The sequence below is a fragment of the Patagioenas fasciata genome, chromosome 1, assembly GCF_037038585.1.
Source record: "Patagioenas fasciata isolate bPatFas1 chromosome 1, bPatFas1.hap1, whole genome shotgun sequence".
Classification (NCBI taxonomy): Eukaryota; Metazoa; Chordata; class Aves; order Columbiformes; family Columbidae; genus Patagioenas; species Patagioenas fasciata.
This window is the reverse complement of record NC_092520.1, coordinates 27,625,300-27,646,546: the sequence shown is the minus strand read 5'-3', so window position 1 is coordinate 27,646,546 and position 21,247 is coordinate 27,625,300. Positions and strand designations below refer to the sequence as shown.

Genomic DNA, 21,247 nt, shown 5'->3' with positions numbered 1-21,247 from the left:
CTCGCTGCCTCTGGCTTTCTTGGTCAGATTCCAGTACTCTAGTGGAGAACTGTATTTAGGCTCCAACTAGTAAATTAATTTGGTATCCATTAGGCTGTTTCCTTTGCTACATCTTTCCCCTAAATACCTAATTTTAAACTGCAACAACATTGTTCTGAAAGAGGTGGGTCTTGGTGGCAGCCAGAAGAACACCATGCAGACGCCAGCAGTTGCAGAAAGGAGTATGAGTGTTTCTGTATGTGTGTGTAGACATATATGCATGCATATGTGTATATATTATATGTATAAATCTTAAAATCATAGAATAACCTGGGGGAAAGGACACTTCCGGAAGTCATCTTGTCTGGCTGTCCAAGCCCCCAGTGTAAGCTGGACCAAAGTTAGCGGGGTTACTCTACTTAATGACCTAGTCCTCTTTTGAATGTGGCATTAGTCTTTATTTTGAGAATGAACAAAGCAGTTTTTAATAGTATAAGAGAAAGGTAATCCTCAGAATTGTCCTCAAAAATTTCTTTTTTATAAGCGAGCTATTAGAAACATGCAGAGGAACTATCTCTTATTACTAAGAATTAGTGGAAACTAAGCTATCCAAAAAGATGGATTCTGCACAATGGTGGATGCTCTGATTTGTTAGCCTATGCACATCTAATTTAGGCTCCAGCACTGAAATATTCCACTCTGAATTGTTGAGAACCTCATTTTCTATAGTTTGAATAGTTTCAGCAGTTTTTGAACTCTAGGTAAAAATATATAGACTTGTAACTGTAAATGTGTTTCACTGTGGAGTTTCTTGATGGTGTCAGCTGTTGGAATTATGGATTCAAGATCTGTTGTACATGATTGAGAACTCCAGATTTGATTACCTGAAGGTAATTCATGTTCAAACCATCTGATAAGTAGGCTGTAAGAACAAAGAGAAAGGGAGCACCTTTCCTCTAATAGATTACTGAAGTCAATGCAATGGGTCAGTGGGATTTGCCTGAAACTACTTAAATTTCTACTCCCAGAATCAGGAAATCTGATCCTGTTCTCTGAATCCTTATTCGTTGGAAATGGCAGATGTATACAGATGGTGAATGAATGAAATTATGTTATTTTTCAAGTAAGACCAAATTGTGCTTTTATTTAAAATGCATCTTTCACTGTTGTATTTATAAGAAGTTATGAAGAATGATTTCAGAACTGTGGAGAAGAGCGAAACTCCGTTTTTTTTTTTTTTTTTTTAATCTGGCTTTAAATTTTACTGGCACTTTCAAGCTGCTTCTTGGTGGTAAGCTTTTTATCTAAAAGGAGACAGCCATAGGCTATGTTTTTAAAATAAATAAAAATCTGAAATGTTTGAAGGGAATTTTGTCATGTTTTTGAGAAGTCTAGTAAAAATTAATTGGGTTGTCTTTTCTGTTCAAATATGCAGAAGCTCACATTATTGCTGTGGTAGTGTTAATTTCTCTTTCCTCCTAGCAGCCAGAAAGTTTATCAGGCTCTGTTCAGTCTTCGGTGTTGGGGAAAGGTGTAAAACACCGACCTCCTCCCATCAAATTACCTTCAAGTTCTGGAAGTAGCTCTTCAGGTAATTATTTATGGACTTGGGCATCTTCTTTCTATGTGTTCTGGCTGTTGTAAAATGACATGATATCCTTCTAGTAAAGATCTAATTAAAAAAAAAAAAAAGATTCTCTATGAAAAGAGCATCATTTTGTTGATTTCTGATTCTGTTGTTCACAAAATTGTATCCTAACAAATACTTGAGTTAACATGTACTCAGACAACAATGATGTATTTTAATTCTGTTATTTCAGGTAATATTTTCAGTGCACAACAGTCAAGTGGCCATCTAAAATCCCCAACTCCACCTCCTCCTCCTCCTAAGCCTCCTGGTCTTTCTCGGAAACAATCTATGGATCTTAATCAAGTTGGCATGCTCTCTCCAGCTGCCATGTCTCCTGCGAGCTCTTCACAAAGTGAGTCACGACCTAAATTCTCCATTAAATCTTAGGCTTTTGCATAAATGCTTCCTGAGATAAACTTCTTAACCTGTGGAATGATGAAACTCAAGTGTACAGTGTATCCTAAATTGTATAAGTTGTGCAGCTTTAGGCAGGTTTCTTGTTCACTGTATGTATTTTATGTTTATTGTAACTGTGTTCGTTTTTTCTGTATATATGTATGCACCCTCTGTGTATACGTTTTAATACGTTTTATGAAATTAGTATGATCTCGTCATTTATGAAAGGCTGATAGACAATGTGATGAGATAAAATTCCAAAGTGTAGATTTTTTTTTTCATCCGGTGTAAAAACAGTATGTTAGATCAGTTTCTGGTTTTTTAAATGTTATAGGAACTGGTGCAGTTGTATCTCTATGTATGTGTATAATCTGATCAGTCCCAAGGTGGTGATACAATAAACGATAAGATGATTTTTTAAAACACTCCTACACTGTTTTACAAATCATTGCTGATTGCAAGTGTGGTGGTGATGCTGATGATGATAGCACCATATTCTCAGGTGTTAAAATGTAAATTTCAATATTAAGTGACATCCTAGCTTAAGTATTTTCATTAACACTGACAGGATCATTGTAATACTAGCTAGAGATCGTAAACATTTTTTTTTTAAATTTATATGCGTCTTGAGACAATTCGTGAACAGATTTGTACAAAGAGAAATAATAGCTGCAGTTTTTCATTTTTTTAATAATTGTAGACTGCACATTACAGTGTCCTGCACAGTATTATAATACACTTTTTGCATTAAATAACTTTAAATCTGGATAGCTCAAAAGGTGTAACTTTTCTGCCTTCTTGTTTTGCACAAAGAAAAAAAGAAAACTTATAAGTTATCTTCAAACCTATTCATCTTGGTTTTTTGTTAGCATTATGAGTTGTGCAAATCTACCACACACGGTTAGTTGTAAGGCTCTGCTCACAACAGCTGGAGATTCGCATTTATTTCCTTTCTTTCTGCAGGACATGAAAGCCAAAAAAAAAAAAAAAGGAAAACAAAAACACACCTCAAGCTTTTTTGGGTTCTTGCTTTCTTTTCTATTGATAAACTGTACTTACTGCATTCACAGCAAATACAGTTACACATGCTACATTTAAGCAGAAGGAATTACACAGTAACTTTCAGAGATGCAGTATTATCCTCTGGTTCTTAAATACTAAAAAAATATTTTTGTTTTATCAAAATTAGGCAAATGGGAGTTTAGCTATCTGATGAAATTTAGATCAACCCCACGATCATTGAAATAGTATATGTTCTTTGTTGAATCTGTTGTTTTCCATGATATGTTTTTAACACAATGCTATTGTGCAGACAGTGCATATAGACTATATGTTTAACATCTTAGGACAAAAACATTAGGTTAAAATTGTCACTAAGAAGTAGTTTTATTTCATTTTAAGTGTTTCTGAAGGAGTTATGACTTAACATAGGATAAATAATGGAAGGGCTTAATGGAGGATACAGATGGATGGATGGCTTAAGGAGCTAAGCATGGAGAATGGGTTTTCTTTGTGGTTATGCTGCATCCTTAACGAGTGCGTGCTGCAACACTCGTGTCATGTAGGAATTAACACTTGCAGTCTAAGAAATGGAACAAATTGTCAGTGCTAAATACAACTCCATTAACCTTATTCTACAAAAAGGACTGGCCTTTTATAACAAACTAGCACTTTTTATTTTTCTCAATGAGCAGGGTCTGGAACTCCTAAACCATCTACTCCTACTCCAACCAACACCCCTTCATCGACCCCACACCCTCCTGATGCTCAGAGCTCAACTCCTATTACCCCTTCTGCCACCCCTACTCCCCAAGATTCAGGCTTCACCCCTCAGCCCACTTTGTTAACCCCGTTTGCTCAGCAGCAAATGTCTCTGAGCCAGGCACTGCCTGTAATGACCATTCCTCTTTCCACCATGGTAACATCCATTACTACAGGAACAACCTCCACCCAGGTCATGGCAAACCCTGCAGGACTTAACTTCATCAATGTAGTGGGCTCTGTGTGGTAAGTTGTTATGATGGGTTCTTAATTTGCCCTGGGCGGGTTGGTGGTTGGGACGGTGGGGTGAGGAGGGTGGGAATGGTACAGGACTGTCCAGCATCCATTAGGATAGATGTTTTTCAGGATCTGCAGCACAGAAAGATCATTCACTTTGTAATCATGAAGCCAAGAGCCACTAGAAACTATTTGTATTTCTCAAATATAAGGCACCTACTGTCAGAATACTGAAGAGGTCTGTTAAGAAAATTGTGCTTTCAGCTTTTTGGATGCACATAGCTGAATTTCATAAGGCTTAACCTCAGTTTAAGTGGTTTCTAATGTTTTGCACTTTAAGTTTGGAAACTTTAATTGGAGAGGAGGTGGAATATCCTATGCAGACCACTCTAAATGAAAAATGGAGATTTGATATTGAAGTGCCTATGTAAAATACAAGAAAATGACAAATCTGTTTTCTAACAATCAAATATTAAGGTTAAAATTATTTGATTTTTAAAACTCATTTTGTGGTTTTAAAGAAAAAATGCTGTTGCCAAGAATAGATTTTATGGTATAATCTGAACTGCTTTTTAAACTGAATGAAATTCTGTGATCAGTGTAAGATGATCAGTATAAGACATATAGTGTGCTTCAGTGCAAGTATTGGACATTTGTGTTCAGGAGTTGATCACTATTGATCAATTGGAGAGATCTTTCATAGGGCAAAAAGGAAACAAACCTGTTCCTTAACTTTTTGCTGTGATGGTACAACCATTTTGAAGGCTGTTCATCTTTCAGCATTTGTAGAATAGAAGAACCTCTTGGGTTTTTTTTCCTATAGATTATACCAAAGAAAAAAATATGCCAAGCGTATGAATTTACGTATTTATTGTACCCTAGGCATAATGACTTTTTTTAAGCTGCCTTGATGCTTTATCCATAATCCCATTTACAGCAAATAATTGGTTTACTTGTTATGAGAGAGAGGGCAAAGATTTACTCAGATTTGCTTGTACCACCTGGGTTTGATGTGTTGTCTTTCCTCTTCTACAGTGGAGCACAGACACTGATGAGCGGTTCAAACCCCATGTTGGGGTGCAACACTGGTGCCATAGCCCCTGCAGGTATAAACCTGAGTGGCATTTTACCATCAGGAGGTCTGGTACCAGGTGTGCTGCCTGCTGCAATGCAGTCTGCCTCTCAAGCAGGTTAGTGTGAATGAGTTGAAAAGCCACCTTTCAGGTAGGGACAGAGTGAAACATACTGTGAGAACAATGGACGAAAGTGGCCATTGTGTGAACAGATTGTGGATTTGATGGCTGGAGCTGGGGAACAGCATACGTATTTTTGCATTGAAAGTGTAGGCAATATTTGTGATTGATTGAAAGTGATTTTGAGGAGCTAGGCTGGATTGTGTGATATGCACAAAAGGAAATTTGAGAGAAAGTCCAAATTCAAATGCAACATTGATAACAACTACAAGAACAAAGGCACAACTGAGCTTAGGAAGAGGCCTCACTTTTTAAATGCGGGGGCGTTTTATTCTGTCACCGGTACTGCTTTTTTCTAGCAGGACCATTAATTAGTTCCTTGTTGCCTTCCAGTATGACTGTTTAAATCTGTATGCCTCAATATTCATTAAGGCAGCATTTAAATTCTTAGTTTATTTTTTCTGAAAAAATAATAAGGATGAAAAACTCTAATGTATGATTATGGATTCAGAGGTATGGAAGAGACTTCAAGATATCCATCCCTTACACTGAGGCAGAGTCAAATGTGTCTAAAGCATATTGAACCGATTTTTATCTATACTGGCTTTAATTACCTTCGCTACAGAAGAATCCAGTCTCCCTTGGTAGCTGTTTGGAGTAGGTCTTTATCCATACAAAATGCTTCCTTCTAATTACAATGCATCTCCTTAATTGCAAATTAAATTATTTTTTTTCTCCTGTTCCTTGCACACATGAAAAATAGTTGTTCACCCTCTCTCTTTACTTTCTAAGTATCAAACATGCTGTCATGTCCCACATTTGTCTTCTCTTTCTGATAGGTCGTATTTTTTCAATCCTTTCATAATCCTGTCACTCTCTTCTAGACTGTCCAATTTGCTTACATCCTTCTTAAAATGTGATAACCAAAACTGGACACAAGCCTGAGCCTGGCTGATTTACCACTGTGGAGCACAGCAGAATAAATGCATATCATCTCTTTCACAACATTCCTGTTAACATTTCCCCAAATGAGGTCTGCCTATTTTTTATTTGTATTTTTGCAACAGCATTACATTACCATAAGAATGGGTTTACTGGTTTAGGCCGAAAATCCGTCCAGTTTATATTCGGTCTCTGACAGTCGCCATTAGAGGATGCTCAGGAGAGAGTTTAAGACGAGGCAAAGGTGTGAAACGCCCTTGTATACAACCGTACCTCTTCTGGCCATCTACAGCTTTGAGACTTTCTCAGCTGAAGACAATCCACGCGGATCTTTGTGCTTAATATCCTGTGCTAGACTTCTACTCTGTGGATTTATCTAATTGGTTTTTGAACCCATTTATATTTTTGGCATCTACGGCACCTTGTGACAGTGAGTTTTATAAATGTAAACTGTGTGAAGAGGTTCTTTTGTGTGTTCTGTCGTTTGTGGTATGGATGATTTGGCTATGTTTGTGACTTGCTGTAATTTCTCTCGTCCTTTCTTGCTGTATAGACCAAACTAGTTACAATTTTGTACTTGTTCATTTGTCTTTTTTTTTTTTTAATTTGATGTTATTGAGTTTTGGACCCTTTTTCAGTTTCCTAGGCTTACTTTTAATTCTAATTCTGTCCTTTCAAGCACTATCAGCCTTTATCAGTTTGGTGTCACAGATTTTTACATACTATGCTGTTGCCCAGATAGCAGACAGGAGTAGCGAGCTGAGCTGGGTCGGTGGCAGACCTCTGGGGGATTCTGTTTGACAGCTGCTGTTTTACTGGAGCGTTTGTATCAGTTCTGTACCCAACTCATAGCATACTACATATACATCTTTTTTAGCGTAGTTTTTGAAGAGTGCTGTGTGGAATAATGCCAAAAGCTCTACAAGGCTGATACCTATTGCCAGAAGCCCTTGGAGGGATGGGCAGCTGCTAAGATTTTGGGTGGGATTATTTTCTGTTAGTGATTGAGAAACTGAGAGCCTGTTATTTTACTGAGCCCTTGGACATTTCTGGATTTACTATACAAACAGTGAAACTTTTTAAAACCAGAAGAATCACTGAAGAATAACTGCTACAATATTCTCCATATTGACCTTTGTGTAAACACATTAACAGGTAATAGGTTACAGGTACAGTGTTCAGTAGCGATACAGTTTTCTTTCTGTTCAGTAAGGTCTCTTTAACCTTGAGTCTGGATAACTATGAACTCACCAACATTACAGAAAATGCAGTGTTGTATTAAGTATAGAGTTAGACATGACAGTTTTCCCACTTTAAAATGTTTAGAAATAATCCCAGTGGAAAGGTGTATTAATTGTAATACACTTTTGTAATTAAGACTTCCAACTAATAAAGAGATGTTTTCTTTAACAGGCGGCCCCTTTGGTTTGAAAAATGCATCAAATCTTCGGCCTTTAAATCTTCTACAGGTAATTGATATACTTGGACACAATACTACTGATAATTTCTTAATTTTCTTTAGATACCTGTTTTGTGTTGCTTACTGCATTGCCCCCAACAGATCTTTGCAGCCAGTTGACCAGATGTACCATTTGCTGCAAATTTTAATCACTTAGTTTACAACAAAGCAGCTAGTTCTTAGTAACAATCTAAAAATGCTGACATTTGAATGCAAGAGATTAATCCTAAAATACAAACTTCTACGTTCAGGATTTGCCTAAGCTTTTATTGCAACTCATTCTTTAAACTGAAGTTCTTGTTATTAGTATTTTTAAAGTACAAAACAGTACCATATAATCACTCGGGTTAATACATATAAGGCCTAAAAGCTGAGCTGAACATGCACAGGTAGGTGCAGGAATAGCTTTGAAAGAGCTTCTGATAATGGAAGTACAAGTTTATGTAAGATAGGGAGTTTGCAAGGTCTGTAAATGTTTTCTTTCCACTAAGCATACATACAAATGCAAATGTGAGGTAGAGTTGTTTGCATTGTCATAGCTCCATTTAAAAGCAGAACAGAGAGTGCTTGTGGAACTGGATCTTGAAGTCAGCTGGAAGTTACAGGTGCAGAAGTGCAGCTTCAGTGTTCCACAAGTGTTGCACCATGCTTCAAATAAATTAATACCAGTAAAAGATGAGCTGTAGTTTTGCTGTTTCCTCCTCCCACTCTTGTACACACTCTGGAAATATGGAAAAGGGCAGGCATGGGAGACAATTATGCCAGAGCAGAGCTCTTCTATAAAACTAAATGCTTGTGTATGCATGATTCCATATTGAATCAAGACTGTTTCACTTTAGCATTTTGTTCACATCACACCATGATGATGTCTTCTTAATGTGTAGTATTTTGGTCACGTTTACCTAGATCTTAGTGGCATTACTTCATATGGTTATTCTAAAGAACCACCACAACTGCTGGAAATACACCAGCTCAAAATGGGGTTTTTTGTTTTGGTTTGTTTGGGGTTTTTTGTTTTTTTATGACTGATAAGCCATGCAGTTTGCTTAAATCTTATTATATAATACTTTATTTCCCCACTTTATGAATCAATGCATGATTTAAGTTCTAGAAGACACTGTAATTCAGTACCCTTTGACTTCAGTAGATTCTAGATCAGACTCCACTATTTCCATTTGGGGGCTTACTGTGAGGACTATTCTGTTCTGAAAATTTTAAAAGCAGGGTTTGTATTTTTTATGAAATTGAGGAGTGTGTGGCACAATATGAACATAGGAATGTAAATTTCAGAGATTTCCCATTTTGGTTGATTAGGACCTTTGCACATGGATGGTTTCAGGTGTCACCTGAAGACTTTGTGGTTGGGAAAGGAAATGTCATGACAACCATGAACTGCAGCCTCTGCTGACTGCAGGGAAGTTGATGGGACTTCTGCTGGGTAACAGCCGTTTTGGTAGAAGTGGCACTATGCCTATCTTGGGGCATTCAGCATCAGTTTGCTCTGCTTTATAGTGACTACATTATAGCCTGTATCTACACGTGCTAGAAGATATAGAATTAAATGTTTTGAAATGGCACTTCAAAAGTTTGCCTTCACATAGGCTTTATTTACTTATTCATTGATACTGAATTTTGGTAATAAGGATCAAGCATTTCATTTTTGCTAGGGGTCTGACCAAGGTTCATCCAGTCAAGATCAGGCATTATCTGCCCAACAAGCTGCTGTAATTAACCTGACTGGAGTAGGGAATTTTATGCAACCTCAAGCCACAGGTATGTGCTTGCTGAGCCTCCTTTTGCAGTTAAGTGTGTATCTTGATAAATTCACACTGAAATGAAGTTTGGTCTTGCATCAGATCAGAACAATTTACTATTATCAGCACATAAATTATACAAGAAACAGTGAGCTTTTACTTCCAAAGTATGCACTTTTCTGCTTTGTTTGGCAGTTAAGTGTAGTAAATTGATTGTATCACATGAAAAGACGACATGCTTGATACAAAAGAAAGTAGAGGGAACTTCTATGCCAAACTTCATTGAGGAATGTTTAACTGTGTGCTTAACATCCAGTATGAGAAACCTCTTGTGTCTCCACAAGCACTTCATAATCTAAGTATGTTCTAACTAACAGAGTATGTATATCATAAATACTTGATTCTGTGCTGTTTCCAGTTTGACTCTGAAGCAAATTCTATTGATCCCCCTTTTCTGTTTAACACTCTATTCCTGTGTCTTCCTTCCCCAACCCTGACCTCTCTGACCTGCTTGCTTTCCCCTTCTCCTTCCTTAGTGTTGTCTCAGCTTGGCTGTGCTGTGAACAGACCTGGGCAAGGCCTTCCTCAGCAGAGACTCCAGCTCTCTTCTGCCTTACAACAGCAACAACAAGCCTTGCAGCAGCAACAGATACAAGTAATCCAGCAACTTCACTCTGATTGTGTTTAAAAAAAAAAAAAAAAAATACAATTCTTAGCTCCAAAACCAACAACCTTGCCCCTTTAAGAAAAAAAATATTCCAAATGTCTTTATGGTCTTGCAAATGGAAAAAACATGCATTTTGGCAAACTGTGTCATGAAAGATGTGAAATCTGTGGTTCTCTCAACTTGGAGCACTGAATTTATTTTTATTCATTTAAGCCATCCACCTTCCTGATTTGCTAACATTCAAGGAGTGCTTGTGGCACATATCGAAATAAGCTCTGCCAGGTGCTAACAGATATCAAACCAGCATGAATGTAAGCACCTGTGAGTTCAAATGTAGCACTGCTACAGTCAGTACGTGGAAGCAACAGCTCTGACAAAGCATTCCTTTAGCATCCTCTCATTCAGATGCTTTATAATAATATTTACATTTTTTTTAACAGAGTCTCCTCTCTGTGATACATACAGAAAATACATACAATGCACACACTAAGAAGATACTGTCTTAAGAAAGTACTATGTAACCCAAACATTAACTGAAGTTGCTGAGTTACTGCAGTTACTGCAATGGGGAGAAAGGGCAAAGGAACAAATCTGTCCAAGTACACATGTAACCCGTTAGATATGCCCTCAAGCCACAGGCTTCTGTGCCACTGGTGCTGCTTGACTGTACTCATTTCTCCAGTACGTGGTGTATTCCTTCTGTCAGCCTGGTGCTTCCTCATTTTTTTTCTTTCCATTTCTCCCCCCCCTTTCCTCTCATTCTTCTGACATGAAAAGTAACTTTATAGTTAACACTAACAAACTTTTTCTCTTCATTCTCCCTCATGGCAGCAGTTGCGATTCTTGCAGCATCAAATGGCTATGGCAGCAGCAGCAGCACAAGCAGCTCACCTGCATCATCAACAGCATTCAGGCAGCCACTCAAAAAGTAAAAGGAAAAGAGGCACATCAGCCTCTCCAAAATCCTAAGAATTGCCTTCCCCCCACCCCTCCAAAGAAACTGACTTAGAGGGGACTTTTTTTTTCAGATTAAAAAGGAGAAAGCTTAAAAGCAAATGTTTTATATTACTGGTGGAAAATGAATTTTTGACATTACACTGAAATAAATGAACTGTGTTTGGAAGCCAACTCTACAGAGCTTAGAGCTTTCATCTATAAAGCAGCTAGAGTCTGGTTTCCTTAAGTCACTTAATTTTTTTAACAGAATGTTTTATCTTGTATTTTTACTACTCAGCAGCATTGTATATAGTATAAGGGTGGAAAACATTTTAGAAAAAATGAACTTTGTAAATGTAGTATTGGTATTTGTTTATTTAGTATAAAAGGTTTGTGAACACTGTAACAAATACAATTTTTACAAATTCATTTTTGAAAAGATCTCTCTCTTTGTTCATTGGGGCTTTATACTTTTTATTACTTTGTCTATCAGCTTCTTTACTTCTTTGTGTCTTGTAACTGCTCTGGTGATACAGTCCTGAAGCTTGGCTCCTGTAAGAGGACTTCCACCTAAAAATTAAAGGCAACAATTTGATTTTCTATATATGCTACAGTTAAGTATCTCTAAATGTGTTTTCCAAATGAGAGTATTAAGTAATACAGTAATTTCACCTGGGGAGCATGCAGCAACCTCAACTCTAGCCTGAGGAAAATAAAACAAAACTGAAGGTATAACAGGAGATATAAAGCAAAGGACAGATTTTTGAGTATGTGGGTCAAGCTGTGACTTCTTTTTGAACTTTAAGACTGTTTCAGCTGGAAGGGACCTACAACAGTCATGGGGACCTACAACTTCACTTATGCCACCTTCTTCGAAATCAATTTCAAGAGCAAGTAATTTCAAGCAAACAGCTTCTTACCATAAAGCACACACATTTTACAAAGAAAAGCAGGTACATAACATACAGGTCAATAGAAAATTATCATCTCCATAGGTTCCTGTGCAATAAACTTGGAAGTACCTGGTTTGTGGACAGAACACAGTTTGTCTTCATCATCAGTTACAATAGTTACTGTTCCAGTTGCTAAGTCTTCTTCTTCAGCAGTTGGATCAACAATGAGTAATGTGCTTGTGAAAGAAAAACATATGCAGGCATGTTAGTATAGGTTGTTTAAAAAATAAACAAAAAATGAAGTGGGAGATTCTACATATTCAAGTATGTATGTCTGTTAAAATACTAACTGTTGAAAATACAGCTTTATGCCTAAGCTAGATGGATTTGAAACCTATGTATTGCAGGAAAATGCCATTAAACTGCTATTTGCAATATGCAGTCATTTATTTCATAGTTATGCAAAGAAAATGGCATTGTTTTTAGTTGTAGGCTGCGCTAATCTCTACTAGAACTTAAGGCAAAACTCATTTCCAATGGTAAATTCACCAAAGTAATTTTCTCTTTGTTACCTGAAAACTCTTAACACCACTTAGACTGGAATAGTTAGCAAATAGATGTACTGGGTTGCTTAAGGCAGCCAAAATAAGCCGTTGTACATCACGTGATGCAGATCATTAAAAGAGATTCAATATATTGTTATTTTTTAACCATTTACTAACTTAAAAGTGGAGCAAACTAGTGGAAAAAGAAAGAAGAGGATCTAAATTATAAGCCAACTTTGCACAAGAAGAGCTTGAGCTTATAAAAAGCTGAACCACCACCATTCAGCTTTAGTTTCTTTAGAAAATAATTTTTAAAAATCACTATCATCATAGACTTTTGGCTGAAGTGCACGTATCTTGACAGGAAAGACTAACTGAAGCCTTCATGAAGCATCAGTTTACACCATTAAACTAAAATTTATTATGGATGTAATCAAACTTGATTTAGCATCTCGAGTGCACCTATGCTAAGTGATGTTTATGGCAAGTTTGCAGGGGGAAGGCACAGTAGTGAGGCTACAGAAGCCGATTACACAAAATAGAAGGGTAAGCAGCTTTTCAATTTGAACTCAAATTCAATGCATAACTAAAGTATTTTTGAGTAATGTAAAACTTCACCAACAGTTTCAGATTGACATTTAATAATAGCAATAGTGTAACAAAAACATTCCGTACCTACGCTACTCAGAAATATTGCTTTATTAATTCTACCTTCTGTGCCGCATCGGCCCTTTGCGTGACACAGGGAGCTGGCACGCATGGAGGGTCTGATGCACCAGACTGTTTAGGTAGAGGCTGACTCCAGAGGGGCCAGCTGTGGAGCTGCGCAGTGCTCTGCACCAGTGCTCCTCACCCAGGGCCACACCACCCAGCAACCCACAAGTTTTTTGTATTCAAGGAGGGTTTTTACACAGAAGAAAAATGCCTCTGGAAGCCAGAGTATGTAAAGCATCATATTTGTCATTTTCTACTTTTCAAATGGATACTACCGTAAATAACGGCATTTCTTATAAAGAGCAGCAGAACACATATTTAACATACTTGGACTAATGAAGAGCCAGTAAACCATTTCAGGTGAGGAGTCAAGTTATCAGATGTGATTATTTTGAACTCTCATAATCAGATTCTTTACCTACGTGAACAATGACTTAAGAGTTCTGGTTGTACTTCATCTTGGGTAATTATGTTCTCAGTTATCCAGAGGTTCTGTTGTTCTAACTGGACCATCACTTCCTCTCCTGGCTAAATCCTTGGTATGAGCTGTTCAAAAACTACCATCTTTCATATCAGGTATTCACATAGGCTTCCAAAATGTTAATTGCATTGTTAACATTCTTTCGTCTTAAAGATACTGCAAAAATATAAACCAATACCTATTCCCATACTTTTCAGTGTGTTTTTTAGGTTGGGAACCAATTCTGCTTTAAGTCACAGGAAGAAGTTGGACAGACTTTTGTTCTGCCTTCTCATATCACAGAACAACAGGTCAGTTCAACAAGAGAGTGGATTTAAGATCAGGCGAAATGGCGCTGCCTGAGACTGCACGCTCTTTACTGGCAGAAGGGCAGAAGAAGTGCAGAAACATCACTGGCAGCATCCTCTGTCTTTCACAGTTGTTTTCATAAGTACAAAAGTTACGAACTTACTCATCAAATATAGCAAAGGATGTGGCAACCGGATGTTTTCTGATAATCAAACGATTCTTCTGTTTTAAATTAACTTCTGATAAACCGGTTTCTTCATTTATAGTAACTGATGGCAACTGTACTGAAGAAATGAAAAATGACAGTAGTATAATATCAAACATTGCTGGTTTTAGCAGGACTAGAGATGTCCAAGACTGCAGAAATATTTAAGCTGTTCTTTTACTGTGTTGGTAAGCCACTGAAAACAGACCAGAACAGAGTTTTGGCTACGTTACTCGTGTTCCATACAAAAAAATTTCTAGAATACAAGGAATGTGTTTAGCTCAGAACTACCCATTTGAGAAAGTACAGTATTCTCCTCAAGCTAACATTCTGCCCTACACAGAAACATTTTCTGCTTCCAAAGGGCCAAACAAATACCTTTAGAGTAATATTTAACAAAAAGTACTATTCCCCAAGAGCCTGGACACATAAAGATCAGTGCAATCTAACCTCCAGCTGACCCTTGCTCTGACAACCTGTATAGTGATGGAGACAAGAAAATCAAGAGCAGAGTAACTGTAAGAATTCAAAGGCAAGCAACTCGGAAAAGGAGGCCTTGCCGTAAGCTTCCCTTCATACTGCTTCTGACGTGCACTTACAACCCACATACCTGTGAATACATTAAACTAGGAATATTCTGTTGTGACAAATAAGCAATGCCCCAAACAACTAATTCTGCCTACACAAAATACATTAACAAGGTCAGACCCTGATCCAGACATTTATAACCACTGCTGAAAGATTGATATCTGACACAGAACACATGGCAGAAGAGCTATTGGTCTTTTAAGAGACCAATAATACACATACAAAAAGATCCTGCTCCCCAGGCATTACACACCTATGGCATCCATACCATCATTTCTACTTTACATTTGCATTTTAGTAATACAGCATTCAAATGACAAGAAAAAAGCAGTCTTAAGGAATTGTGAATCAGTTACCTACTCACCATGATTCAAAGCTAACACATTTCTCCAAGAAATGCTAATCTGAGTGTGTCTCTTGCTCTAGAGAAGACTTACCATTTTTTAATGCTGCCAACAAAGCAAAGGCACTGGCATCCAAAATGTTTCCATCATAGTCCAGACATATGATGTCACAGTATAACACCCAAGCAAGCTGTCAAAAAAGGTTTGCACATGTGAGATATTAGCAGAGTTAAACAAATGATGCAATATCTAAGAAAATGCTGGACACATGAACAATGATACTTATTTTATCATACGCTTTTAACACTTCCACCTGTAAACCAAGCTACGAAGACTAAAAAGCAAAAACAACAACAAAACAACCTATAACCCCAAATGCCTTCTTTAATGTCTCAACGCTCTGACCTTGTTAGTACATCCATCTTCATTTCGAGATACAACTTACCTTGCCACTCACAATACATAGATCTTCTTTCGCTATCATCTGTGAACTGAAATAAAACAAGAGAGTAAACCAGTAAACAGAAAATCGTCTTGCAGAGTTGTCTGTGCTTTAAATGCATTAAGATGATTCTTACTTTTCAATCACATCTGCAATGAACTGGCTTGCTGCTTGAGCCTCTTCACCAGGCGGTCCAGAGCGAAACCTTGTTGAACAGAGGGGTGGCAGTTCTACGTTTGGAACTAGGTAGCAAGAATCATTAGTCATAAACTAAGGAAAGCAAGCAATGGGATACCAAAATAGAAATAAGACAATACACACTCTTAATACCACTTTATGTACTTCAAATGAAAGGCAAGATCAAGAATTTTTCAATCAAGCCTTCCTACTTCTCCCCTCAAAAATAAAGTTATGCATGAATTTGTATTAAAGAACTTGTAGTACACTCAGAAACTATATATTCCATGGAGAAGCATGTACTCCTAACTACCATTCTCTGTTTGTAATCCTGCTATCATGACCCCACACTAACTCTTAAGAGTTATACATTCTTAAGCAGATGAAGAAACAACAGCATTTTCATCTTGCTGCCTGACTTTACTGGTATGCTACCTGCTTTTCATCAACAATTAAAACCTGATGCTTTAGACTTGAAGCAAAAACATGCATAAACATCTGTGACAAAAACCTAAGCATAATCAAGTTCACTGAAAACAACATACTTTGGAGATGCTTCACAAAAAGGGCATTTCGTCTAAGCTCTCAGTTCCACTGAATTATTTTATCTCAGAAGAAACTCCAAACAGGAGTCAGGATGTACCCCTGTGACTTCTACAGTTTCAAAGAAATAAAGGGGTTTAACAGTTGAATTTTTTGCCTACTGGAACTTCAAAGTTAAAGTCCCTTTGCACAACCTTGTATGCCACAGTCTTTTACAGGCGAACTACCTTCCCCCTCTAAAGATACAAACTTCCCCCCGGTTGCAGGTTTGTTTTCATCCTGGCCTGGAATCAGCAATAAGAAGGTAGCTTTACATGGAAAACTCACAAGCAGAGCAAATTTTGAAATTTCTGAAGTACCACTTCCTATCTGTCAATTTGGAAATTAATTTTAAGGAAAGCAATAGAATTTTACCCAAATTCATTCTTTTAAGAAGTCTTCACACCACATTCAATCTGTCCCATCATTACAGCCTTTTAGCTGAAGAAATACAAGATCTAAGTAGGATCCATACTGAAAAGCTTACCAATATATCCCTTATTAGCAGAATCTGCTGCAGGTGCAGCAAGTTCCTGGAGAAAAAAAGACAAAAATGAAGAGCTTCTTTCCAGATATTCTATTAATGAATGGTATTTTTCTTCCTAGTTATCAGTACAAGAGCCATTTTTAATCAGTTTCTGCCTCTATTTTTCCTATAGGAAAACTCAATACAGGGACATGTAGTGATTTGTCTGAGTTCATAGCAGGCCAGGAGTTAAGTTGAGGCCATAAGGCACTTAATAGTCTTGCCAACTAATTACCAATGTACTAACTGATCAATATTCAGTGACTCTTAAATTATACAGCTTTTATCTAGAAATAACAAAGACTTGATTTTTGTATATATCTTTCCCCATACACAATACACACCACAAAAATACACGTTCTCAGATTATACAGGTAGGATTAGGCAATTATATTATATATAAATTTTCACATCTGAAAGTAACTCAGGTGAAAGACTAATTGCAACTGATTGGCATAATATTGTAACTCAGCAGGAGATTAATTCTAAACACAAATGCACTAGTTCAACCAACAGCATAGTTCAAATAAAAACCAACCATACCGCTTTAACTCCACAAATCACTGTTGTATTTCCTAACTTCACCAGGGCAGAACCATCTGCAGTTGTAATTGAACCTGAAAGAGAGACAGTGCTGTTCAATAAAATCTGTTTTAACATTCAAAGGGCCTTAATTAATATCCACCTTCACAAAGTGAATCATTTATACCAAACACAGGCTAAGCAAAGTCTCAATGAATCCTAGGTGGGAATACAATCTCTCTATAGAACAGTCAATCACACAGAACGGTTGAGGCTGGAAGGGACAGCTGAACGTAGCCTCTCTGATCCAACCCCTCTGCTCACACAGGGCCACTCGGAGCCAGTTGCCCAGGATCACGTCTACATGGCTTTTGAATATCTCCAAGGACGGAGACTCCACAATGTCTCTGGGCAACCAGTTCCAGCGCTCAATGCCCCTCACAGTTTAAAAAAAAATGTTTCCTCACATTCACAGATGATCTCCTGTGCTTCAGTTTGTGCCTATTGCCTCTGGTACTGTCAGTGGGCACCACTGGAAAGAGTCTGGCTCTGTCTTCTTTGCACCCTCCCTTAAAGTATTCCTATACGTTGATAAGATCCCCCCACAGTTTTTTCTTCTCCAACAAAACAGTCCCAGAACTCTCAGCCTTTCCTCAAAGGAGAGATGCTCCAGTCCCTTCATCATCTTTGTGGCACTTTGTTGGCCTCTCTCATACTGGGGAGCTTAGAACTGGACACGTGTTGTAGAAGAGATCCACAGCATCAAGTTTGAGCAATAACCAGCAATTATTCCATGGTGGCACACTAACATGTATTTTAAAGTGTTATAAGGCAGGTAAGGTGCTGCTGTTCACTGATAAGAGGTATCTTGTCTCCGCCTGAGACAGTTTCTCATCAAGCTTAAAACAAAGCAGAAGCTGGCAGTCACTGCCTTTCTCAAGATGCTAGGACATCAATTTTGCACTGGTCAGTATACATCTAACACTGCCTTCAGCATCTCTAACATATGCTGCTGATATGAGACATTAGCTTCCACAAGCACGAAAACTGTGCTGTGCATACTGGCCCAGGAGTAGAAATGAATAACGATGCTCAAATATACTACTGTACTATGCATTCTCTTTAATGCTTGTTGAAACTACAAATAAAAATCCTTCCTCTTTCTTGTTTCAAAATGCAAGCACTAAGGAAACCAATTAGCAAGTCATCAGGGCCACTAACTATTGTAATCCGAGACTAATAATATAATAACTCCCCCATTATTATTATTCAAAATAACAACTTGCCTATGTTGACAGTAGTTGCCCGGAATTCACCTAACTCCCTTCCGTCAGGTCGACAGTTCTCTTTCTAAACAAAAATTACAAAGTTCAAATTAGAAAACATATTTTATTAAATAACACACCAATATTTATGCTACATAAGTTCACATAAAATAGTATTATCCTCTTTTAGGAAAAATATGCATTTACAAAAATGCTAGGGAAAAGTCAACCACATTGCAGGCAGCTTTTCTTATCAAATGATGTGCAGTTTGTGGTTGTTGGCTCACAAAAAAAACTATTTAAAAAAAAAATCATTTATTTATAAAACAAATATAATAGATTGTCTCAAGAGGCTAGATTCAGAATATCATCCAGGAATGAATAATGACCAATACCTTAAAATCGGAGTTTCTACCCATCTGCATTGCTGAGATTTTGCAGGCAATTCCTCTCCCACATCCCCATCTAGTAGAGCTCCTAAGATTAACTTTGAAGTGAATGCCTCCCCAAAAAAACCCCAACATTCAAATATTGTCAGTCAGAAGCTGTATAATACCTGAACCTTAAATTAGAAATTGCACCAATTCACCATCATGGTAGATCCGAATTATTATATCACAATTGCAAGCTTCTCAAAGGCTTTTGGTTCAGTTACAAGAACCAAAACTGACTGCAATAATATTGGACCCATCTGTAGGTCAATACTACATTAGTAATGGACAGACTAATTTAACATACCAAAAAGTCAGTGGTTTTCCTTCACAGTTATAGTGAGCAAGGTTAGCAGAAATCTCCTCTATTATTTATTTTTATTAGCATCTAAAAGCCTAGTCTGACAAAATTTTGTACTAGACACAAACTTGTGTCACCATCTTGGTCAAATTTGACTTGCATTCCTTTGTAGGCCAACAGAAACACCCATCAAGTTGAACAGGAATGCAACCTGCTGCAGCATCAATGCCACAGAGAAATGGAAAAATACGTTCTGAAAAGTATGCTCGTTTCTTCTCTGTTCAGTGAGTTTGTTTTTCCCTTATAGTTTCAGGTTTCCATAGAGGCAAATTAGAAAAGCAGAAGCAAGCACAAAAAAAACTGATTACAAGCAATTTATACATGCGCATCATGTTTTACTCACCAAAAATCTTCTGTAATATTCCAATGGCTCCACCGTTCTAAAACAAATAGAAAACAAGTTCATATGTAAGCTCCCAAGTAGGTAAGAGATGGCAAAAAAAGATAAGCAAGCACTAACCTACAACAAATAATTTGAGAATCAAGACGACTGGCAAAGCTGCTTAGCAATATGGTTACAGAAAGATAAGGAAACTCTAAATTGATCTAAGATGGTTTACTACATTCACTTCCAAAATGTTTATTCCTTACAAAGAGCCTACCTGCACATAAACCCAACCAGAACTACTAGCTTTCACCTCAATACCACTATTAGTTTTAATTCCAAGATTCATTTTGATTGGAAAATAACCTTTAAGATCATTTTGAGTCCAACCATAAACCTAACACCACCAAGCCCATCACTAAACCATGTCCCAAAGTGCCACATCTACATGTCGTTTAAATACCTCCAGGGATGTTGACTCAACCTGAGTAACCTGTTCCAATGCCTGATGACCATTTCAGTGAAAAATATTTCCTAATATCCAATCTAACCCCTTCCTTGGTGCAACCTGAGGCCATTTCCTCTTGTCCCATCACTTGCTGCTTGCGAGAAGAGACCAACACCCTCCATGCTACAACCTCCTTTCAGGTAGTTGTAGAGAGCGATAAGGTCTCCCCTCAGCCTCCTTTTCTCCAGGCTGAACAACCCCAGTTCCCTCAGCTGCTCCTCATCAGACTTGTGCTCCAGCCCCCTCACCAGCTTCCCTGCCCTTCTCTGAACTCTCTCCAGCACCTCAATGTCTTTCTTGCAGTGAGGGGCCCAAAACTGAACACAGAATTTGAGATGCAGCCTCACCAGTGCTGAGTACAGGGGGACGATCACTTCCCTAGTGATCAATTTATAAGGAGTGTTTATTGAGACAAGGGTAGCCTAGGGCCTTACTAATTTCTACGCTGAGCCATGCAGCCTTAAGGCTGAACAAACTCAGCTCGCTCAGCCCCTCTTTGCACATTTCGGGGCTCCAGCCCCCTCAGCACTCGGCAGCTCCCCGCTGGACGTGCCCGGGCCTGCCCCGGGATGCCCCAAAGCAGAGCCGGGCGCCGCGGCCACGAGCGTGAACAGCGGGAGCTTCACGGGAGGCCCCGACACCCGCTCGCGGCCCGGCCGGTGACGCAGGGTTATCTCTGCCGGCGCCTACCGCAAACCGAGCGGCTACCGGCGCTGCCGTAACGGGAAACAGCATCGCAAAGAAAACGATCACAGTTGCAGAGCACACAACGGAGCCTCCTGGCGCACGCTGCTGGGGCCGCGGCGGTAACGGGATAAAGGCCTCAACGGACCCCGTGGCGGCGCTGGCTCGGCGCTCAGGAGCGGGCAGACGGGCTCCCACCCACCACAGGGGACGAAGGGCGGGCGGACACCGCAGCGCCGCGGAAGCGGGACAGAACGGCCGACGGGCCCATCACTTACTTGAAAGCCGTCGCCATAGCGGCGCCGCTGCCGTCCCGGATGTGCTGCCGCCTCGTGACTCGGCGGCCGGAAGGCTTTGCTGGTTGCGGCGGCAATAGCGGCGGGAGCGGCGCTGGCGGGCCCGCACCGCTGGG

At 38.7% G+C, this 21,247-nt stretch overlaps 2 protein-coding genes across 17 annotated transcripts in view; one reads left to right on the top strand and one right to left on the bottom strand.

Annotated features, from left to right (window-relative positions):
* Positions 1-11,556, top strand: part of SUPT20H (SPT20 homolog, SAGA complex component) — a 30,961-nt gene extending 19,405 nt beyond the window's left edge. For 5 of the 16 annotated variants that reach the window (XM_071804972.1, XM_071804958.1, XM_071804951.1 and 2 more), the window contains 8 exons: positions 1,462-1,570; positions 1,800-1,961; positions 3,700-4,012; positions 5,039-5,193; positions 7,552-7,607; positions 9,265-9,370; positions 9,888-10,006; positions 10,850-11,556. In XM_071804972.1, the coding sequence (XP_071661073.1) occupies positions 1,462-1,570; positions 1,800-1,961; positions 3,700-4,012; positions 5,039-5,193; positions 7,552-7,607; positions 9,265-9,370; positions 9,888-10,006; positions 10,850-10,987 (1,158 nt within the window). In that variant the 3' untranslated portion in view covers positions 10,988-11,556. The remainder of the gene's footprint in view (positions 1-1,461; positions 1,571-1,799; positions 1,962-3,699; positions 4,013-5,038; positions 5,194-7,551; positions 7,608-9,264; positions 9,371-9,887; positions 10,007-10,849) is intronic. The other 11 variants (XM_071804992.1, XM_071805006.1, XM_071804962.1 and 8 more) reach the window with 7 other exon arrangements.
* EXOSC8 (exosome component 8) lies at positions 11,312-21,214 on the bottom strand. Its single transcript, XM_065829557.2, has 11 exons — positions 21,114-21,214; positions 19,662-19,698; positions 18,548-18,611; positions 17,283-17,356; positions 16,701-16,746; positions 15,591-15,696; positions 15,458-15,503; positions 15,106-15,202; positions 14,039-14,159; positions 11,977-12,083; positions 11,312-11,524 (listed from the first exon to the last, which is right to left on the bottom strand). The coding sequence occupies exons 1-11, from the start codon at positions 21,128-21,130 to the stop codon at positions 11,409-11,411; spliced, it is 831 nt and encodes a 276-aa protein (XP_065685629.2). The 5' UTR covers positions 21,131-21,214; the 3' UTR covers positions 11,312-11,408.
* Positions 21,215-21,247: the final 33 nt, after the last annotated feature.

Excerpts from the sequence above, each read along its gene's own strand:
- EXOSC8 (XM_065829557.2), bottom strand. Across the intron at positions 17,357-18,547 it reads GGCAACTACTGTCAACATAG|GTTCAATTACAACTGCAGAT; the intron begins GCAAGTTGTTAT and ends TCTCTCTTTCAG. Across the intron at positions 15,504-15,590 it reads ATTGCAGATGTGATTGAAAA|TTCACAGATGATAGCGAAAG; the intron begins GTAAGAATCATC and ends GTTTTATTTCAG.